Raw genomic sequence first — 17,720 nt, 5'->3', positions numbered from 1 at the left:
ATTTTTTGCTTTTTGGTTTTAGATAAAAGTAAGCAGCTATCAGGGCAACGGTTGCGTACGTCGCCTTGGCCACCTGGAAAATTCGAAAATAATTGTCACAAATGAAAACAGTCAAATCACTTTTTCTTTTCCGTATTACGTAAATTGGTAAAATTGAAGGTTAGAGCTGCAGAGGCGGCAGACTTACATTAGCTCGGCCCCTATTCGTCTGGCTGTTGAAATATTTCGACAGACCAGTAAATTTCGATTCATCCACATTCGAATCTCCAGACATTTTCTGAAATTATTACAGTTTATCAATTGCTACGTACTAACCCTACTTTTATTTCATTCGATCAAATATCTACCGATCAGTCTTTCTGCGTACGGAACAGCCGAGAAATTGCTCAATGGCCGTCTTGAAAATTGACATGAGCACGCGATGTATACGCCATTCCCGAGTAACGGCAAACTACAAAACTATATCGAAGCATAGCATTATTTGTATCCCCGATATAATAGCGCTCTCTGATATGAATAGGTTTTTCAAACTAACTTTCGACGTAACTGGATGGTAACCGCCAATCTGTTACAAAGTTACATTTTCTGTCTGCTCTACAGTTGATAACACAGAGCAAACTCAAAATAGCGAAGAGCCACTGTAATGGTCGAATCAAAGCAAATCGCATACACGAACAATTGATATAGCTGCGGCACGAATAAACAATTAAGAATCTCTATGTACTCAAACTTTACTGCAAAACATTGCAAATATGAGCAAGATTGAATTTCCATCTGATGAATAATAGGCGCTGGTTCATTTAGGTCACTGGTCAAATCTAATTCTTTGATTTTTCAGATCTCAGATTTGGATGAAAACACAACTCTGCATTGTATAAGATTACACGCATACTTTAAAAGAAATATAATTTCAATGAAATAAAGACACAACTTGTATTACGTTAAACAACAAAAAAACGCATTGAAGAACTAGCATATCCAATGTATAAATAATCTTGCAAGACGTATATATTGAATTAACTAACTACATCAGGATGGACTAGACACAGAACTTGATCATTGCCTTGCAGGAGTAAATACTTTAGATATCCGATTACAGAAAGTTTAACATGATTGGAAAATAATTTTTCCAATCTATGATCCATCTTTCGACAATTGAGTCATAGTCCTCGCTGGAGATTATGATTACATTACGTTTTATCCACACTAAGTTTAGGTTGTATTTTTGATCTTTTTATACAAGTAATAGATCAATATTCCTGCATATGTGGCTTTTGCTACCTACAATTCATAAAAATTAAAAACTTGTTAGTGATGTTTAAAATGTAGTAGCAAATAACAGTAAGATTATGTAATCACAATCACTAACAACACAAAACAAAACAATTGCAAAACATTCCACTATATCAATCAGAGTTACTCACATTAGTACGTGCGTGGTTAGTTGTAGAGTTGAAATGTTTACACAAATTGAAGAATGATATTCTCTTTTTGTGTAAACCGACTACTGAATTTCCTTTGCACTCTGACACCATTTTAGTACCATTGTTTGGCAATGACAATGGAGAACAATTCACTGATTGCTTAAATTTTCCTAGTACAGGTAACTTTGAAAATAACATTGTCTTGTCGGTCATTGATTTGAACCCATTGGTCTTGGTAAAATTGCCCTGAAATAATTCAATACTGATTTTTGTTCTTTCTCATTGGTAGAATTTCAACAAATTTTATGAATTAGCTTGATATTTGTCTGCATTTATGTGAATGTGTCTCTTACCAGACTAAGTGAATTCAATGTATTTTTAGCCTATCTTAAATACTTAGCGTAGTTTAATAACAACATGTGTATATACTAAATTCTGGAGTGATGGATTCAAAAACAGTGTAGTGCAAATAGATTTCAAGGGGCTGGATTTTTTTTTTTTTTTTTGTTGTTGGTTAATTTACACATATATAATATAAAAACATTAAGAATTTATTCTTTGATTAAAATTATTCTCACCTTAATAGCTGTGTAAAGATCATCGACAGTAATTTTTATTTTTTGAGTATTGCTTTCTACCACTGCCATCAATTTCTTTCCCAATATAGGCTCTTTGATGGTGGTTTGAATGTTTTTGAGTAACTCTTCAGTTAACTTTTTAATTTCGATGACTTTGCCATCTATGTACGAAACCAAATTTTGAAAATCTCTGTGTGTCATAACCTGTCTCTGAAAGTCAATCTTGAGGACATGTAAATATTTGAGCGTGTCATCGGATAGTTTTCGTATTTTTACAGAGTACTCTTGTAAGTTGGACTTTACTTTGAACAATTCTTCTTTCGAATAGTTCTTATAAGTCTGTAACTCATTGTCATGTACATTTTTGGCCTTCTTGAGTATACCATGAAATAGTTCTTTAATTTTTATTTCTGACACAATCACCAGATTTTTTATTTGAGATATTCGAAATTTCAATTTCCACTTTTCATGCACGTCAGTTTCCTGGATATTACAAACATATTTAATAGATTTTTCCATGTTTCAATAGTTCACATATTAAATAATGTTTTGTCCGGGTAGATGAGAATGAAAAGATTGTTATATTACTTTTCAACTAATGATTTTCATTTTCACAATCGTCAACAGTTGGTAAAGTACTATTCATATGAAAGTAAATGTATTTTGGTGGTGAAACGAAAAAATTCAAACCTTAACTGCTGTGCAAAGAGTATCCATTACACTTATAACTTTTTTATAATGACTTTCAACCGTGTCTATCAATTTTTCTTCCAGTTTGGGATTGGTGATTGTTTGCTGAATGTTTTTATTCATTCCCTGTGTCAGTTTCCGCGTTTGATTAATTTTTTCTTCCAAGTACGTAATTAAACTTTGATATTCCTCATAAGTTACGATCTTAGTTTGCAATCTCTTCTTAAAACCGTGCAAACGCTCCATCAATTCTTCAAATATTTTCTGGATTGTGATATAATACACTTTGAACTTCCTATCAACTTTCGCCAATTCTTCTTTTGAGTAATTTTTACATGCTTGTAGCTCGTTTTGTTCTAAGAGCTTGACTTCGGTGACAATTTTTCCGTAAACTTCGTTGATTTTATTTTCAGTTTTACATACGAGTTCTTTCAGGTCATCATAAATACGAGTCTGCAAATTGCCACCAAGTACTTCTGTATAAAATGAGAAGTAATTTAATTTTCCATAATTGGGCATTCAACTTAATAACAAACAGATTGAAAAAAAGTTCATTATGATAGTTCAATTTTACGTATTTATATTTTGTTGGTCAACATCTCTTTACATTATTTCACATGAGCTATGCAAAACTAAAAAAAAACCGAGAAAATATTAGTACATTCATAGAAGGTAATGACCATTCGCTTATCTCACTGAGTGTTTATTACTTATATAGTAAGTATTCAGTATATTTTAGTTATTATCTCTTAAATCTATTTCCGAAATTTTAACTTGAACAATATTGGTATATTTACGTTTATTGGAAAATAACCCATTCACGTAAGTGATAAATCGCGAAATATAGGTGGTAGCTGTCGATTTCAAACTCTGTACCACAGTTTGTTGTTTTTTACTGGGGTGCGATTTAGCTCCATCACTTTTGCATGGCTTTTCTTGCAAAGGATCAGACATTGTGCCCTATGGTACAGTATATTATTTATTATTAATATATATTAAAATATAATGGTCATACTTAACGAAGACTACGATTCACAAGAGATTTATACAACCAAATAACTGCATGTCAAATGAGCTTGTCATTCCTCTCTGTATATTTACGTTGGAAGCAGCTTTTGTTTAATTAGTTTTTTTTTCCTTGGCGTTGTTGAATCTTTGTAATCACAGAAAGAAATTTTCTCATGTAATAATGAGTCAACTAAAATATTTTCGACTTCGTCAAATAACGAATAAAATCTCGTAAATTACTCTTTTTCTTTGGAGACTAACCTAATATAATGTCAAATACACAGCTTTCAATTAAGTACTTCATGATAGTGCTGTAGCGTAACTATTACTATTATCACAAGTTATAAAAACTTCATCAATATTTGAATATACCTATAAAAAGTCCTATATTGTCTACCTTGTAGAAAATTATACTTTTTTTCCATAGATTTACTCTCCCAAATTTTGCATTCTTTGCAAATATCTACTCACAATCAGTAAATATTTTAACAATATTCTCTGTACGATATAGCACGCTAGATTAGTTAATAACAAAACAAATAATATTCTATACATCTATAAAGTAAAGTTTCTTTCAATTCTTAAACTAAAAATAATAAAAGCTGCGATAGTTTATTGACTCAAGAAAGATTTTCAATAGTTTGGCACGTAACTGAAATATGCTTATGCTATGTATAAAATTTATATAACAACTATAACTGTGAGTGCTTTCTGATAAGAAACCATATTAGTTCTGTCATCTCGTACACGCTAAAACATCAGCTGGTTCGTTGGAAGTAAAACTTAATTGGATGAAACGAAAAACGCTTTGACATGATTCATGATACCCAATACTCGTCATCTGGCTTATAAGAGGTGATGATTTTCTGAAAAGTAGGAAACACATTGTGTTATATACAAATATGCACTGTGGCTGTGTTACGACATCCGAGTATAATATTAAACAATAAGGTAACTATGTACCATCAATCCGTACAAATTTGAGTCGAGTGGTGCCTGTTTTTTTTCACGCAAATTCTGAATCTCTTCTTCAGAAATGACTTCCAAGCAGAACATTAATCGACCTAATGACCTCAATGGGGTCAAATGTAAAACACCTTTAATCCTTTTAGAATTTGTCATTCTAGGTAAACGTATGTTTGTACTGAAAGAATAAAAATATAAAAAATGCATACCCGTTACATCTGGCATATTGAATAAACTGAGGAACTGAGAAGAGGGTAACTCCTATTTTGAGCCTGTTAAGTTATCAGAATTACGACATAAGATCCACATTTGATGTTGACGGTTCACATGCCAATGTGAGTTAGATGCATTTCAATTATTGGAGAAGTCAAGGTTTTCTATTTCAATAACAGTTTTGGTTTCAATTTGCAGAGGATTAACTTTCCTTGCAGAGAAAAACTGCAGTAATGCCCTTAAATTGCAGTTCTCTTACTTACTTATTCAGGTTGCATCTCTTATCATTTTAGAATGTTATCGTGTATTTAATTGTAAATAATTGCATAATTTGAATACTTACCTATCTAATTGGGTGAATAAAAACGGGCTTTGAGATCTATCCACCTCCAAGAAATCAATGTTTATTTGTAGTAGTTCTAGTAAACGTAGGATTACATTACGACTTGGGTAGCTTGTGAAGGTTGAGATAATTTCGTCAGTACAAACCCATCCTTCATTTCTAATATTGAACAAGTAGATCACTTGATAATTTACCTCTGAAATAATTGACAATAAGATCAATAATGCACACAAACGTAAACACTATTTTGCCACATTTTTTGTATTCATTGAAAACAAATATATGAGACATGATTTCATTTGAAGAAATTTATGTACAAAGATGAACTCACCAATTGGTTTGAAGACTTTGGTCAGATCTCGAGATGAAGTGGGTGGAGAAATATTATTATCATTCTCATTTCTTGTCTTTTTTGATACAACTCTTAATGGTACAACTGCTGCGGGTATTACTTGATCATATTTGGGTGAAGTGGCAGTATCTTCTTCAATGGAACTTAGAAGTCCATTTTTTGTCACGTCATGATTATCTGTACTTAAGCTCAACTTACCCAGGTGCGTTGATAAATCACAGTTATCATATTCAGATGAACGATTAGAATGAGAATCTATTGGTGCTTCAGGTCCGTTAGAATTCTTAGAATGTTCTGTATACTCTGTGAAACCTGAACTATCTGATTGCGTTGTATCATATGATGAGAACTCTGAAATTTCACCAGACATCTGCGAATGTTGGCCGATGTTTATGTTTGCCTTGGCCTGATGTGGAGGTATCTGTGAGTCATTTAATCTCGATGATAATTTTTTTTTATCAAAGTCTACTCCTGTGTTTGATGGTGATTTTGTTGTGGATGCTCCAAGCGGAACACGAGGTGTTTGGTTGGTTTGGTTTGGTATATAGAAGCGTGAATTATGATATGGATTCCAAGACTGTGAATATTGATGTGCATACGGAATGTTAGTGAACTGATAATTAGGTGCTGGATTGACAAATGGAGGTCTATGCCAGTTGGATGCATGGGTGTAGAATCTAGGTGCACTGGGTCTGAACAATGGTAACTGCTGGATTACTGGTGGATGTTGCATTATATGAGGTTGTTGTGCCCGGTATGGATAATTTGATCCATAATGTTGTTGGCCGTATGAATGTGGTAAGTGTGGATTTAAATTGATAAATTGCAGCTGAAGATGGTATGGAATAACATCAGGTGATGTGTTAATATCTTTGGTATCACAGAACTCCAGATTATTATTGTTATTCAATGTTACATGCTGGTTAGAATTTTCACAATTAGCATTCCCGTTTTTAAATAGGTTCTGCCCATTTACCGAGGTTCGTGGACTCTCTTGATTTGGCGTCGTGCTATATTTATTGTGTCTCTCCTTCCTATTACATATTTCTTTATTTCGGGCTCCTGTACAGTTGTCAAGTTCAATTTTCATTTCACACGTGGTTCGACCACTTACTGGTGTTTCTGAACTGCCTTGAGAAATTTCGTCAAGATGATAAGTCTCTTGATGCTGTTTAGACCAAGACAATAATCTCGGGACATTTTGTTCTACATCAGGTAAAACTTCTTCTTGCTTCGTGAAGTTTTGATCCATATTTTCCTTCTCTGGAGGTAATACTGACGTCATCTTGGCTGCTATTCTCTGTCGCAAATTAGCGAGTCTTTCTTGTTTCAACTTGATTGTACTTTGCTTGACCTGTCGACATTTTGGTGAAATTAAATCTACGTTGTACGAATCATTGATTTTTACCACGTTTTGCTTGTGTGAGTGTGAATTTAAAGTGGTTGTAAATATAGTATGGTTATTTGTCATTGGAGTTGATGATGATGATGTTAGTTGACTGTGTGTGCCTATATTTTTCATTGCATGATCATACTTAGGTGAAGTTGATGTTTCTGTTGGAACAAATTGCAATTTGTCAAACAAATCAATTTCTGTAGCTAATCGGATTTCGTTTATTGCAGTTCTAGAAGTATCAGATAGCACTGGGGAACTAAATTGTGGTGATATAGGAGACTTGTTTTTATTTCTAAACACCATCTGATTAGTATCAGTATAAGAAGGCGGAGGGGCCCTGTAAGTATTGGTTATTATTCTTGGAGTTGAACTTTGTAGATGATTTGGTGAAAGCCTGCGATGCGGAGTGAAACTACCATCAAATGTATCAGTATGTATTTCGGAATTGGATTCTGAAAAAACGGAATTTTGATAGCTCGATGCTTCTCCATAAGAAGGCAGCGCACTTGGATCATTTTGTGTCGAGTTTACTGTGTGAGAGAGTCTGTTGTTTTGAAAACTTACCAAGGTCGTTGATACAGGAGTTTGTTCACTACGCTCGTCATTTTTTGTATTTGTTTCATTCTGTTGTATGTCATACATCACTGGACCACTTTTGTAGTAAACATTTGATGTCGGTTTGTTTAGAACAGTGCCAACATCGGTTGATTGATCACATTTAACTTCTTTGATCTTGTCTTTGCAGGCAATGACAGTCTTATTTATCAATTTTGGATTTCTTGGCGGGATGGGTGGTTTTTCAATGACATTAATAGACTTTTCCGCAAAGCTCTCCTCTTTTTCAGTCTTAATGTTATGTGAAAAGTTTGTCGTAACATATTCTTTGAATGGATTTGTATCATGAAATTCCCATTTTGTAAAAGCTCCGTTTTCGTCACTGTTCACACAGTTTGTACCAATGATTTTCTGGTTTGCATTTGAGAATGTGTTCTTATACGATTCATTCTTTTCTGGTGTAGAGAATTCATTTCCGTTATTTACATGTATTGAATGTTCATTCTCTGTAAGCTTAGAGAAGTGACAGCTTGTGCATTCATTTGCTGTTTTTATATCATGACTTTCATTCTGTACGTTCGACTGACCTGTGGCAGGTAAGTTTGAGTTTTTATCATAAAAAATTGTGGGGCCTCCATTAGACAAACTTTCATTTAGATAACCAATACCAAAGCTATGGCTATTTACATGTGTGGAATTCAACATAGCAGGTGGATGATTGTCATTTTTTGCAGGAAAAACTTGTTCTTCATGTAAAAATTTTTGTGCATCGAATGTTCGAAAATTAGAATCTTTGTTACTCCCGCTTGCAGTTTTGTCTGAATTAGAGAAAGGTGTACTGCTGGTAAAACAAGGGAGATTAGGCTCGTCAGTATTCACGTTTGTAGAATAATCACTTGATGCTGCACAGCCATTTATAGTTGTTGCGAGGTCTTCATTATTGTTTTCCTGATAAGTTTGAAATGGATTTGTAGTTGACCGTTGCATATCTGAATTTTTAGTTGTAGATGGTGACGCTGTTGTGCAAGAAGTATTTTGCATTGTTTGATTAGTAGTGTGGACGTTGACATTTTGCAAAAGAAGCTGATGAAAAATTGTTGTTAATTGCAAATATATTTCCCATGGCTTTTTCAAAAGTTCCATGATTGCTTCTGACGGTGGTACTATGGGATTGTTATTCTCATTTGCATCAGAGGAATTAAAAAATGGAGAGTTTCCCATTTCAGTACTGGTGTAGTCTTTGCCACTTAAATATTCACTAACCAAAGCTGCAAAATCTGAGGGTTCCAAAGGTTTTGTGAAACCTGGTGGCGGTCTCACAGATTTCGCTGAACTTTCAAGTAAAATACTTTGGGGTGAAATTAGCGGCACATTTTCTGTCCCTTTTATTGTTTCTTGTAGATCAATTTTCCGGTCATCTAGGTATGAACTCTCCAAGGCAACGGTATCCCCCTATAAGCATTTTACAAAGACCAAATAAAGTGATCATTTTGATGTATGACAAACTTATGTAATTGTTTTGTGAAAATCGGCTTTGATAATTGAATATGGGAAAAATAATCACTTCATGTGATCCTTATAACGGTGCTATAGAATTAAGGTGCAGTAATGAAAGCAATAACTGTTTCCTTTACAATATATTTCATTTATTATCAAATATACAAAACATTAGACTATGTTTTGGAACAACTGAAGAACGTAACATAAAGTTATAATTTTTCCCACAGCATAAGTAGAATAAACTGTTAATAATAGCTTCAAATGTATAACTAGTTGAACAAAACTCAAATGAATCATTATTTAAAAGGCTGTGATTTTTTGTGAATATCATTACAAATATTCATTACCATTCGATACGTTTAACGTTACACTTGCTAATTGTATTTTCATGACGCAATAGTTTATAATACGATAATTGTAAGCGAATGGACATCACCTTCCATTTGCAAATAAAAGAAAATTTTTTTAACTAGTTTTTTCGTATAAATTAATTAAACGAATATAATAACAAAAACATAAACATAGTTCAAGTTTTCAGAAGTAAAAATAAGGGTTCAAAACAAATCTGAATCAGAGTATTGCTCCCATAGCACGATTATCTGTGAGGTTCAAACAATTAAACAAAGATCACAAATTCGTTTTTGGTACTGTTTTCTTCGACGACGAGTTAGATAGTTACCAGTAACATAAAGGGTTTAGCGATACAATAGTCTTTACGGTTTAGATTTTACTCAATATGGAAACAGTTGCTTTCACTCAACACGATTTTTTTTACTGGATAGACATGTTGTGTCTAAGGTGAAAACAAAACCTTTCTACCATCAATAAAATAGAGATATTTTAAAAAGCTGCCATTCATGAACTTATAATTATATTGCACAAGAAATTTTCGTGTTTTGAATAAAAACTGCATTGAGAATCATTTTCACTGTCTGATTATTTTTCCAATAGAGATTTGATTTTATTAAGAAATGAGAGAGACAAGCTGTTACTGCTTGAACTACTGTCATTCAAAAGTAAATTATCATTGTTTAAAACCGGATCAGTATTTATTTGTGTAATATTTTCATTCTGAAGCTCGTCACTTTTATAAAACTTTACCGTCAATTGATGTTTCTTGATTGATGATAAAATTGGAAGTCTTTGTGACTCGTCTTCAATAGATTCTGTATCGTCACTAGAGCATAATTTCGATTCTCTGTCAAGAATTTCATACTTATTTCTTAAGCGTGGATCGTTTGAATGTTTGGATACGTTTCCACCTATAGAATTCGTAACAAGAAAATCTGAATCTTTACTTGAACTTGAAGTATTTGATAAGTCGGCGAACATTTCTGAATCAGATATTGACTCTTTCTTTTCTATTTCTTCGAATGTGTCGTCATCAATTGAAGAACTTGTTCCTGACATTTCATTTTGTGATGTATTTGCTTTGCACTGCATAGAATGGTCGATTTGTTCAGAATTGATATTGAAACGCCTTAGACTTGTTTTATCTTTGAAATTTTTCAACATTGCCTGCATGGTCATTGTTCTGTTCCTAAGTCCACGAATCGGTATTTTTTTGTCACAGGTTGTGGCTACAAGTGTGTGGTTCTGATATTCCATAGATGTTGTATTGAGACTTTTTACATCAGAAATTTCAGCAATAGAAATTTCATTTTTTTGTAACTTATGTATAATTGGAGAAACGTCATCAAATGTGCTTTCATTTTCTGGAATGGGACTTTTGTTGCCAGAGCTACTAGGTACTGAAGTTGTCGTTTGATTTTCGTTGTTATTGTTAGAAGTTTGAATTAGTGTATTCGCACAGGCAAATCTATGAGACTTTTTGATGTGTTCCTGAGTATCACTGCTAGGAACTTTTTGGTCCACAACTAACGCTGTTTGTTTCCCAGGTTTGAGTACATTGTTTTCAACTAATTCTGTGCTGTCAAAAATTTTATCATTGGAATTACGACTCTGACCATTTTCCGCAACGCGAACCTGACCATACTGCTTTTCATACGTTTTTTCAGTAATCTTTTCAACATTAGGTTTATCTCTGAGACAGTTTGAGTTGCAAACATCAGCCACTTTAGAGTTATCGGTTACTTCAGAAATTTTCGCTGAATCTGGGTTGCTGATTGCGCTTTCTAGTTTATGCATAATGCGAGTCATGTAATTATCCTGACCATACTGCTTTTCATACGTTTTTTCAGTAATCTTTTCAACATTTGGTTCATCTCTGAGACAGTTTGAGTTGCAAACATCAGCCACTTCAGAGTTATCGGTTACTTCAGAAATTTTCGCTGAATCTGGGTTGCTGATTGCACTTTCTAGTTTATGCATAATGCGAGTCATGTAATTATCCTGACCTTTCATGAAATCTTGCCATACACCATGTATTTCCCAGTCTTCGCTATCCTCAATATCATCCTCATCATTGACTATAGGCACATAAGCCTGAGTTTCAGTTTTAGGCACACATGTATTGATCTCCTTATTATATCCTGACTGTACAGACGTGTTATCAGGTGTTGATTGTACTTGAATATTTACGGTATCACGTGGTAAAATATTTCGTGGACTGGCTAAGATTTCTTCATTATCTAAAGTTTCAGTATCGAAATTTCTCTGTAATTCAATATCAATTTTTGTTCGAGTTACGAATGTACTATCAATTTCTGAGTTAGAATAAGACCGACTAAGGTCGTCAGAATCCAGTTCAGAAGTGTTACTAGAATGATTCTGTAGTTCTACTGAATCATCAACTTGCTCTTTTGTTTCAAATGATTTAGATATTCGACTAGAGTTTGAAATGAAACTGGTACCTTGGCAAATTGAGACATGAGTCTTTTCTTGTTTCTCTGTAGGGTCAGATGTTTCATAGCAAGTGTCCGGAAAATCTAAGACCTTCATAACTGGCTTATTACTGCCTGTAGTATTGCTAGAAGTACTTTCTGTCAAATTGCTTTGGACAGTCCTGTTACTGATCACCGATATTTCATCTTCGTTTTTCAGAGTTGAATCTAATTTTGCTATTCCATCATGTTGACTTAAAACTTCAGCTTTGCACTTCTCTTCTGATCGTTTATCTGACTCGTGACTATTTTCAATATTTGTAGATGGTATGTCGCTGATATTGATATTCGTATTTGGGATTGGGGCATGCATAGTTGGTGATACCTGATCTCGAGAATGATTTGAAGATTTGACGAATTGTTTTGTAAAATATACTTCATCTTCACACGATGCATCTTGAGCTTTTGATAAACCAATAATTTTTTTTGAAGTATCAGTGAAATCTGTGAGATTCATGCTGCTTGAAGTTGGGGCTAATATTGAAATGCTATTCGTATCAACAGTTTCGCTAGAACTTTCAGAGGAAAAATTTTGTCTGGAAAGCAAAGGTACATTTTCCTTCTTCTTGCTATTCATATAAGCGATCGTAGTTGAAAATCGATGTTTTGGTAGTGAATTAGATGTCTTACAACTCTGATTAGTATTTTGCAAAGCAGCTGTGGAACAAGCAGATTTATTCAGATTTGTTTGTGAAGCATTACTTTGAATTTCAAGTGAACTTTGATCAGATATATCCGAACTACGATGGCCCATATTTTTCAATTGTATAATGAATTTGAGGTCTGGATCTGATGTATTTTCAGATGCAGCACCCTTAGATTTACTTTGTAAATCTCTGCCTCTAAGACTCTGCAATATCTCAGGCGATGCAGATACCTTCATTAAATCGATATCTGATTCTTCAAAACGCTTTCTTCTCATTCTCAGTAAAGGGGTAATAACACCTGCTTTATTCTCAATGTTTCCATCAGGCGACCACCACAATTTTTCACCATGAGCACTGTAATAATGATCTTTGTTATTTTTAATTGCATTCAGAAAATAATTTTTGGCCGGTATTATTTGCTTTACAGGAGATTTGTCGACAGGTTCATCAATTACCTCTGCAACCTTAGTTACATATTTACACGGCACAGATCCTTTTTCAATATCGTCACTACACCTATCACTATGTTGACATGTCGCAGATGTACCTGTAGCTTCTTCACATAAATTGAATAATGGAAATTCAGAGATAGCTGATGTTTTAGCTCTTACAATTGGCTCAATTTTCTGCTTAGTTTTTACTGCAGTGCGAATTTTCGACCAATCAACGTCGCCCGTTAAACCGTGACCTCCAAAAAAACTTTTAAATGAACCAAAATCTTTCAATTCAACAGAATTTGGTTCATGTTTGACACATTCTTCGGATGAAACTTCATAATTATTGCAATGGTCAGTACAGTCTGATTCATGTGTCCGCTGTTCTACTGAAGACGCCGCTGTTGAACTATTTTCAACTATCTTAACGTTGGTCTCTGCAGCACACATTGAATCCAGTTTAGATTTAAAAATCTTATGGAATCGATTTTCATTCATAGACTTCCGAGAAGATTTGACAATTTCCGATGCCGGAAGATTGGGCAAACAATGTTTTTCGTTTGCAGTGCTGTGTTCAGAAGTTGAGTTTTGTTCAGAGTCAACATCATTTCTGGGCGAAATATTATCTTGGTTTTGTCCTTTCTTATATTTGGAAAATTTTGTCATCAAGCTTTTTATAGAATTAGCAGACTTCAGTTTTAGTCTAGAATTAGAATTAGATTCGGATTCGGTGTGTTCAACGTATTTGTTGTTCACGTGCAGATTTAGTCGAACCCTTTTTTTTGCATTTACACGGTTTTCGTAGTGATAGTTTATACATTTTACGTAATGTCTAAATACATAATTTGAAGGCCTATTACGCACCATGCTACCAAATTCCGCCAGTCCTTTATGTACCATCCAGTCATTTATATGGTCATCTGTTTGTTCTCGTGTGTCAACCAATGATATCAGCATTGAATTATTCTACAGGAATAAAAATTATTCATAATTATTTTACAAGTTGGATAGTAGTAACGAAAAATTCAATTCGAAATTCGGTGCAGGTAGTTAAACGAAATTTGTTACATTTCACAATTCAAATATGAAGTAATACTAACACAGTTCATGTTAATATTTTTGTCAAATTATTGTGAGTCGAATTTGGAAATTAATAAGCATCTTACCTCTCTGTCAACTTTATTGACGATAGCAACTAGAGGTATATCGGCAACTTTATCCCAAAAATCTGAACTTGCTCCTCTTGTCCAAGCATCGTGTTTTAAAGGTCTAATGTTGTACAATCCACAAGGAATTGATTGAGCAGGCAAATTTGAGAATAGTCTATGTAAGAACCTCACATCTTCTGATGGATACGTTTTGGTTGTACCATAATCATAAAATATCAACTGGAATAAAAATGTTCATTATTGTTTTCAGCTGCACTTTAATGACGATGCTGAAACTTACAGCCATGGCTTGCATTTGAATGATTTCAACATACAAGCTTGATCCTTTACCAAGTGTTATGGCTACTAGTTTCAGCATTAAAAATAAATGCTATGAATGGCATATTACTCATGAATAAATAAGCTTTCATCTCTTGCATGGTTTTTCTGAAATTAATAATCCTCAATTTACCGTAACATCTCCATCTGGTTTTACAGTTTTGATTATGGCTCGATGCCATTTATCTTCAAACATGCAAACGCAATTCAAGCCTTTTTCTAGTATGACGGTTGGGATAGTATAATTAAGTCCTTCTCGCTGATAGAATTCACTGAAAATAAAAATGGTGTGCTTTTGGCAGACATTCGGCAATTTAATTATATTGCAAACTATTCAGCAAAATCTATGATGTTTTACATACTGAGCTGGGTGTGAATTGATCAGTTTTGTGTTAATGTCTTCAAATAATATTTGCAAACTATGCACACAAAATGAAGACTTTTAAATGCATTTGCAACCAAGTTGGATCTGAACACTTTACCAAAATTATTAGACATGGTAAGTCAATTTTGAAAGTATAGGATAAATAATGACATTCCAGTTGAGACTTATTTTCTCATTACTGACCCGGAGTATATTTTCACAACATTTGTCATGATTAATTGAACATGTTAGTGGCAATATATACACATTTTATTATACTACCAGGCAAGCTATGTAAGAAAAACGGAGTCCAGAACCTTGGGATTTTGGTATTTGAGCACAAATGGTTGCAGTTCTTGCAAACAGAAAATCAGTAACGGTAATAGACTGAATAAACTTTGTTCCTGAATACTAACTGCATATTTTCCATTAGCTGTCCCAATTTCAGGCGTTTTTTCCGTAAATGAACCCAGAACAAACTGGGCGTATAAACTTCTGAAACAAAAACTTCCAGGTGGTGGACACATCCATCAGAGGGAAATTCTGGTATCCTCTGTTGACCAACACTTTCGCCATGGCTCATTACATCATGGGGTATCAATTTTTGTGATTCTTGTAAATCCTGTGAAACAAATATAGAGCTAATTAGTTTCAATCTTCTTTATGAAAATTCTGGATTGCAAATTTTTGTTACGATTACATAGGTTCACTTTAACATAATAATGAGAAGATCAGAAAAACGTTGTATCGTAAGATATTAATATTACTGCATAATTACATACCAGTGTCGGAGGAATCGGATCGATATCCTCGTAGTCATCATCAATGGCATCTGCCCAATCAGAATCCTGCTCATCAAAATCAGTTTTTTTGATATTCGTGGGTACGGGTTCCGTGGCGTCGTACAATATGAAATCACCGCGATTATCCCATCTACATAGGTGGAAAATACTCGGAAGGCGGGATGCAAGGTCGCAAACACTTTGAAACCCGAGTTCTGCATAGTCCAATGGAACACTGTATTCATCCAAAAATGTTTGCGGTAGATCGGCACACCATATTCCATCTGGATGTTTTTGAATTAATTGTTGCAAACGTGACTTTAATCTGTCGTTAATTATGTCAAATTCTTCGTCGTCGGATGCATAAGTGCTGTAAGTTAATTCGTTCATAGCCTCTTCGTCTATATTATTATTTCTTAGATGTAACGTATTGGTCTGCGATTGCCTTTGTTCATATGATCCTGCACCACGTGCAATAAATTCTGCCGAAGACATTCTTCCTACACCTTGTTCTAAACTTGTCCATGATGACTGCTGAGGCTGATTATCAGTGTCAACTTTGTAATTACCCATGGATGCACAGTGAAGCCTAATCTCTTCATCTCCAAATTCATCGTCATAAAACATATCTTCATCTTCTTCGGCACCAGCAGGGTAAGTGTTCATCACTGGTGTGCTGTTGATGCTCATCATAGGTTGAGGGGTTTCTGACATGTTTGATTTCCCCGCTTCAGGCCGATTGGGCGGTTGTGTGTTATGCTGTGCTACATTACTGGTAACATGAAGAGAAAGGCTTGGAAAAACCATGTTGCCTCTCGTGTAAGCAATATGGGACATGCTTGTCAAGTAATCATCAACATTCGTCAGATCGACTGTACCAGCGATTGAACGTGAATTTTGCAAGTATTGCACAATATAATCTTTCTTCACACCATTTGGCTCTCTGGTAAGTATACTAGCAATTTCTTTCTGCACGTTATTTGGTATAAATGGACTTGGTTCCCTGAGCCTCGGACAATACCTGGAAGGCTTGCTGGTTTTTCGACGTGATGAGCAACTTTTCTTAGCGGCTCTTTGCTTTACTACCAGATCGTTAACGTGTTTAATCTTTTCCGATACAACAGGGAACACTAAATGTGTTCCATTCGATGGCGAGAGTCTCACGTGATCTGGAATACTGCGCAAAAAGTCCAACACAGAGATACATCCAAAATCTCGATAGGGTATAGGTCTGCCCTCGTTTTCTTTATAATCTCTCTCTAGTTCATATATGGTACTGTCGCCTTTCCTTGATACCAGAAAACAAGCGAGAAGCTTCCCAAGGTCATCGCGCTTTTGTTGCATCGACATTTTGAGGCGAAATATTGCCAAATTCACCTACAATATTAACACCCAATTAAAGAAGATAAAGGAGAAGACGTTCACTACTACGGAAGAAAACGGGAATTTGAAAACGATGAGGAGTTAAGAAACACTTTTCTTGTGAAGCTATTTAATCTAAAAGCATGACGAATATAGAAAAACAACGAAAATAGACCGTTGTAGGTTGCTCAAATTTAACCTGAGTCCGTTACAACGGCCGTCGCACCATTTCGTATAAAATAATTCGTATATTCAAACTGTTCAATTATAACGCAAATGCCACGTGCAGAAGGACGAAAATTACAGAAATTACACTTACATGTTACTTCCAAGATTGATGCCTGACTATGATACAGCAACGAAATAGCTGGAAGCTTAGAAATTTTTTCTCAATGTAATTTGCACCGTCAACAAGCGTGGTCCAACAGCAAACGTAGTTTCGCAAGAGGTAAGTGTGTATTAACGCTGACCGAAAAAAATGTATTCTGTAAGCGGTATTTACTACACCACTGATATCAACCGTTTCGTAAAGCACACGTGCTACACAATACAAGTCCGAGGAGGTTCTGTGACAAGCGGCGCACTTCACAGCGTAGATGGTAGAATTGAATAAATGCGGCGAACGCTATCCAAACGATCCAAACCAAACCACATTTGCCAGGCGACTGGAGTCACACTTCAGAGTAGTTTAGAGACCGGTATCCGGTATCAAAAGAGACAGCTTCAAAACTTTGTTCCAAGCAGCTCCCCCCCCCCTGCTCAATTGTTTACGACAC

The 17,720-nt window shown here is 34.7% G+C and overlaps 2 protein-coding genes across 5 annotated transcripts; both read right to left on the bottom strand.

Annotated features, from left to right (window-relative positions):
• Positions 1 to 936: 936 nt before the first annotated feature.
• LOC124406608 lies at positions 937 to 2,397 on the bottom strand. The gene is made up of 3 exons (XM_046882072.1): positions 2,003 to 2,397; positions 1,425 to 1,670; positions 937 to 1,281 (listed from the first exon to the last, which is right to left on the bottom strand). The coding sequence occupies exons 1-3, from the start codon at positions 2,201 to 2,203 to the stop codon at positions 1,213 to 1,215; spliced, it is 516 nt and encodes a 171-aa protein (XP_046738028.1). The 5' UTR covers positions 2,204 to 2,397; the 3' UTR covers positions 937 to 1,212.
• A 1,699-nt stretch (positions 2,398 to 4,096) lies between these two features.
• Positions 4,097 to 17,543, bottom strand: LOC124406606. 4 transcript variants are annotated; one of them, XM_046882068.1, is made up of 11 exons: positions 17,264 to 17,543; positions 15,583 to 16,959; positions 15,217 to 15,422; positions 14,570 to 14,708; positions 14,116 to 14,337; positions 13,814 to 13,915; positions 6,551 to 8,977; positions 5,554 to 5,995; positions 5,223 to 5,418; positions 4,664 to 4,844; positions 4,098 to 4,566 (listed from the first exon to the last, which is right to left on the bottom strand). In XM_046882068.1, exons 2-11 carry the CDS (start codon positions 16,930 to 16,932, stop codon positions 4,519 to 4,521), a joined length of 5,313 nt encoding a protein of 1,770 aa, XP_046738024.1. In that variant the 5' UTR covers positions 16,933 to 16,959; positions 17,264 to 17,543; the 3' UTR covers positions 4,098 to 4,518. The 4 variants fall into 4 exon arrangements, with proteins under 4 accessions (XP_046738022.1, XP_046738024.1, XP_046738025.1 ...); XM_046882069.1 differs by having other exon boundaries at positions 4,099 to 4,566; positions 5,554 to 6,928; positions 7,535 to 8,977; XM_046882066.1 differs by having other exon boundaries at positions 4,097 to 4,566; positions 5,554 to 8,977.
• Between the last annotated feature and the right edge of the window lie 177 nt (positions 17,544 to 17,720).

This window comes from Diprion similis, chromosome 6, assembly GCF_021155765.1.
Source record: "Diprion similis isolate iyDipSimi1 chromosome 6, iyDipSimi1.1, whole genome shotgun sequence".
Lineage (NCBI taxonomy): Eukaryota > Metazoa > Arthropoda > Insecta > Hymenoptera > Diprionidae > Diprion > Diprion similis.
The sequence above is the reverse complement of the archived record's forward strand: the minus strand, read 5'-3'. Positions and strand labels throughout refer to the sequence as shown.

Coding starts and splice junctions, on each gene's coding strand:
- LOC124406608 (XM_046882072.1), bottom strand. CDS start 2,203: ATGACACACAGAGATTTTCAAAATTTGGTTTCGTACATAGATGGCAAA. Junction 1,671..2,002: donor ATCTTTACACAGCTATTAAG/GTGAGAATAATT, acceptor GAATTATTTCAG/GGCAATTTTACCAAGACCAA. Junction 1,282..1,424: donor CTAACCACGCACGTACTAAT/GTGAGTAACTCT, acceptor TATGAATTGTAG/GTAGCAAAAGCCACATATGC.
- LOC124406606 (XM_046882066.1), bottom strand. CDS start 16,932: ATGTCGATGCAACAAAAGCGCGATGACCTTGGGAAGCTTCTCGCTTGT. Junction 14,338..14,569: donor AACCAGATGGAGATGTTACG/GTAAATTGAGGA, acceptor TTTTTATTCCAG/TTGATATTTTATGATTATGG. Junction 4,567..4,663: donor CAAATTTGTACGGATTGATG/GTACATAGTTAC, acceptor CCTACTTTTCAG/AAAATCATCACCTCTTATAA.